The sequence below is a fragment of the Calidris pugnax genome, unplaced genomic scaffold (genome assembly GCF_001431845.1).
Source record: "Calidris pugnax isolate Ruff unplaced genomic scaffold, ASM143184v1 scaffold548, whole genome shotgun sequence".
Classification (NCBI taxonomy): Eukaryota; Metazoa; Chordata; class Aves; order Charadriiformes; family Scolopacidae; genus Calidris; species Calidris pugnax.
In genome coordinates, this window is record NW_015091250.1 from 137,425 (window position 1) to 141,251 (window position 3,827).

Genomic DNA, 3,827 nt, shown 5'->3' on the forward strand with positions numbered 1-3,827 from the left:
GGGGCGGGCTGCTGCTTAGTGGGGGCAACTGGGAGTAACTGGGCGGCTACTGGGAGCTACTGGGAGCAACTGGGGGCTGGCTACTGCTTACTGGGGGCAACTGGGAGTAACTGGGAGCTACTGGGAGCAAGTGGGGGCTGGCAGCTTCTTACTGGGAGCAACTGAGCAACTGGGGCCTGGCTGCTGCTCACTGGGGGCAACTGGGAGTAACTGGGTGGCTACTGGGAGCTACTGGTCCCGGGGTGGGGGGGGATTGGTTTTAGGGAGACTACAGGAACTGGGAGCTACTGGGGGCTCACAGCTTCTTACTGGGAGCTACTGGGAGGCTACTGGGAGCAACTGGGGGCTGGCAGACACTCACTGGAGGCTACTGGGAGATCCTGGGAGGCTACTGGGAGTAACTGGGAGCAACTGGGGAGGTCACAGGAGGGATCATGGGGGGATAGGGGAGGGATTTGGGGTGCTGGAGGGGGTACTGGGAGGGGTTTTGGGGGGCATAGAGCGGGGATCCTAAAGATACTGTGGAGAATTTGGGACCACCAGGGGGACACTGGGAGGAGGATGATGGGGGGGCTCTGGGGACACTGGGGGGACCCTAGGAGGATGCTGGGTGGCCATGGGGACACCGGGAGGGTCTTGGGAGGATTATGGGTGGCCATGGGGACACTGGAGGTGATGTGGGGGTACCAGAGGGACCCCGGGAGGGTGCTGGGGAGTCACTGGGACACTGGGGGGACCCTAGGAGGATGCTGGGTGGCCGTGGGGACCCCAGGGGTGATGTGGGGACACCAGAGAGACCCTGGGACGATGATGGGGAGCCATGGGGACACCAGGAGGGGACACGGGGTGACCCTGGGAGGATGGGAGGGAGCCGTGGGGACAGTGGGGGGACCCTGGAAAGATGCTGGGTGGCTGTGGGGACCCCAGGGGTGATGTGGGGACACTGGGGTGACCCTGGAAGGGTGATGGGTGACCCTGGGGACACCTTGAGGGTCTTGGGAGGATTATGGGTGGCCATGGGGACACTGGAGGTGACGTGGGGGTACCAGAGGGACCCTGGAAGGATGATGGGGAGCCATGGGGACACTGGGAGGTGACACGAGGGGACCCTGGGATGATCTTTGGTGGCCGTGGGGACACCAGGTTCCATGGAGGGACCCCAGGAGGACGATGGGGAGTCACTGGGACACCAGGAGGGGACACGGGGGGACCCTGAGAGGATGGGAGGGAGCTATGGGGACACTGGGGGAGCCCTGAGAGGATACTGGGTGGCTGTGGGGTCCCCAGGGGTGACATGGGGACACCAGAGGGACCCTGGGAGGATGATGGGGAATCATTGGGACATCAGGGGGACTCTGGAAGGATGATGGGTGACCATGGGGACACCGTGAGGATCTTGGGAGGATTATGGGTGGCCATGGGGAGATGGGAGGTGACGTGGGGACACCGGAGAGACCTTGGGAGGGTAATGGGGAGTCACTGGGACACTGGGGGGACCCTGGGAGGATGATGGGGAGCCATGGGGACACTGGGGGGACCCTGGAAGGATGATGGGTGGCCGTGGGGACCCCAGGGGTGATGTGGGGACACCAGAGGGACCCCAGGAGGATGATGGGGAGCCATGGGGACACCAGGAGGGGACACGGGGGGACCCTGGGAGGATGGGAGGGAGCCGTGGGGACACAGGAGGTGACCTGGGGACACCAGAGGGACCCTGGGAGGATGATGGGGAGCTGTGGGGACACTGTGGGGGGACCCTGGGAGGGTGCTGTGTGGCTGTGGGGACCCCAGGGGTGACGTGGGGACACCAGAGGGACCCTGGAAGGATGATGGGGAGCCATGGGGACATTGGAGGGACCCTAGGAGGATGCTGGGTGGCCGTGGTGGCTGTGGGGACACCAGGAGGGTTTTGGGAGGATGCTGGGTGGCCGTGGGGACCCCAGGGGTGACGTGGGGACACTGGGAGGATCCTGGAAGGATGATGGGTGACCCTGGGGACACCATGAGAGTCTTGGAAGGATTATGGGTGGCCACGGGGAGACGGGAAGTGATGTGGGGACACTGGAGAGACCCCAGGAGGGTGATGGGGAGTTACTGGGACGCTTGGGGAGGACACGAGGGGACCCTGGGATGATCTTTGGTGGCCGTGGGGACACCAGGTTCCATGGAGGGACCCCAGGAGGATGATGGGGAGTCACTGGGACACCAGGAGGGGACACGGGGGGACCCTGGGATGATCCTGGGTGGCCCTGGGGACACCAGGTGCCATGGAGGGACCCCGGGAGGATGATGGGGAGTCATTGGGACATCGGGGGGACCCTGGAAGGATGATGGGTGACCCTGGGGATACCTTGAGGGTCTTGGGAGGATTATGGGTGGCCATGGGGAGACGGGAGGGGACATGGGGGGGACCCTGGGATGATCTTTGGTGGCCGTGGGGACACCGGGTGCTGTGGAGGGACCCTGGGAGGATGATGGGGAGCCATGGGGACACTGGGGGGACCCTGGAAGGATGATGGGTGGCCGTGGGGACCCCAGGGGTGACGTGGGGACACCAGAGGGACCCCAGGAGGATGATGGGGAGCCATGGGGACACCCGGGGGACCTTGGAAGGATGATGGGTGGCCATGGGGACACCATGAGGATCTTGGGAGGATTATGGGGGGACATGGGGACATGGGAGGTGATGTGGGGGTACCAGAGGGACCCTGGAAGGGTGATGGGGAGTCACTGGGACACCAGGAGGGGACACGGGGGGACCCTGGGATGATCCTGGGTGGCCCTGGGGACACCAGGTGCCATGGAGGGACCCCGGGAGGATGATGGGGAGTTGGGGTGACCCTGGGAGGATGATGGGGAGCCGTGGGGACACTGGGGGGACCCTGGAAGGATGATGGGGGTCCATGGGGACACTGGGAGGGGACATGGGGGGGCCCCTGGGATGATCTTTGGTGGCCGTGGGGACACCGGGTGCTGTGGAGGGACCCTGGGAGGGTGCTGGGGAGTCACTGGGACACTGGGAGGGGACATGGGGGGACCCTGGGATGATCCCGGGTGGCCGTGGGGACACCAGATGCTGTGGAGGGACCCTGGGAGGATGATGGGGAGCCATGGGGACATTGGGGGGACCCTGGGATGATCTTTGGTGGCCGTGGGGACACCGGGTGCTGTGGAGGGACCCTGGGAGGATGATGGGGAGCCATGGGGACATTGGGGGGACCCTAGGAGGATGCTGGGTGGCTGTGGGGACCCCAGGGGTGACATGGAGACACCGGGGGGACCCTGGAAGGGTGATGGGTGACCATGGGGACACCATGAGGGTCTTGGGATGATGCCGGGTGGCCATGGGGACACTGGAGGTGACGTGGGGACACCAGAGGGATCCTGGGAGGGTGCTGGGGAGCCATGGGGACACTGGGAGGGGACACGGGGGGACCCTGGGATGATCCTGGGTGGCCGTGAGGACACCGGGTGCCATGGAGGGACCCCGGGAGGATGATGGGGGGCCATGGGGACACCAGGAGGGGACACGGGGTGACCCTGGGAGGATGGGGGGGAGCCGTGGGGACCCCGTGGGTGCCGTGGGGACCCCGTGGACACGTGGTGGCCCCCCCCCAGGAGGCCCCGGAGGCGGTGCCCGAGGCGGAGCGGCGGCGGCAGTCGGTGCAGGAGGCCCGGCGCAGCCTCCCCATCTTCCCCTACCGCGACGAGCTGGTGGCAGCCATCGCCCAGCACCAGATCCTGGTCATCGAGGGAGAGACCGGCTCCGGCAAGACCACCCAGATCCCCCAGTACCTGCACGAGGAGGTGGGGGGGCGGATACGGGG

The 3,827-nt window shown here is 66.0% G+C and overlaps 1 protein-coding gene across 1 annotated transcript in view; it reads left to right on the top strand.

Moving 5' to 3' along the window:
* Nucleotides 1-3,827, top strand: part of LOC106898700 (putative pre-mRNA-splicing factor ATP-dependent RNA helicase DHX16) — a gene marked incomplete at its 3' end in the record, with an annotated part of 22,558 nt that overhangs the window by 8,269 nt on the left and 10,462 nt on the right. Inside the window, exon 2 of the mRNA XM_014960110.1 lies at nt 3,619-3,807. Within this exon, the coding sequence (XP_014815596.1) occupies nt 3,619-3,807 (189 nt within the window). The remainder of the gene's footprint in view (nt 1-3,618; nt 3,808-3,827) is intronic.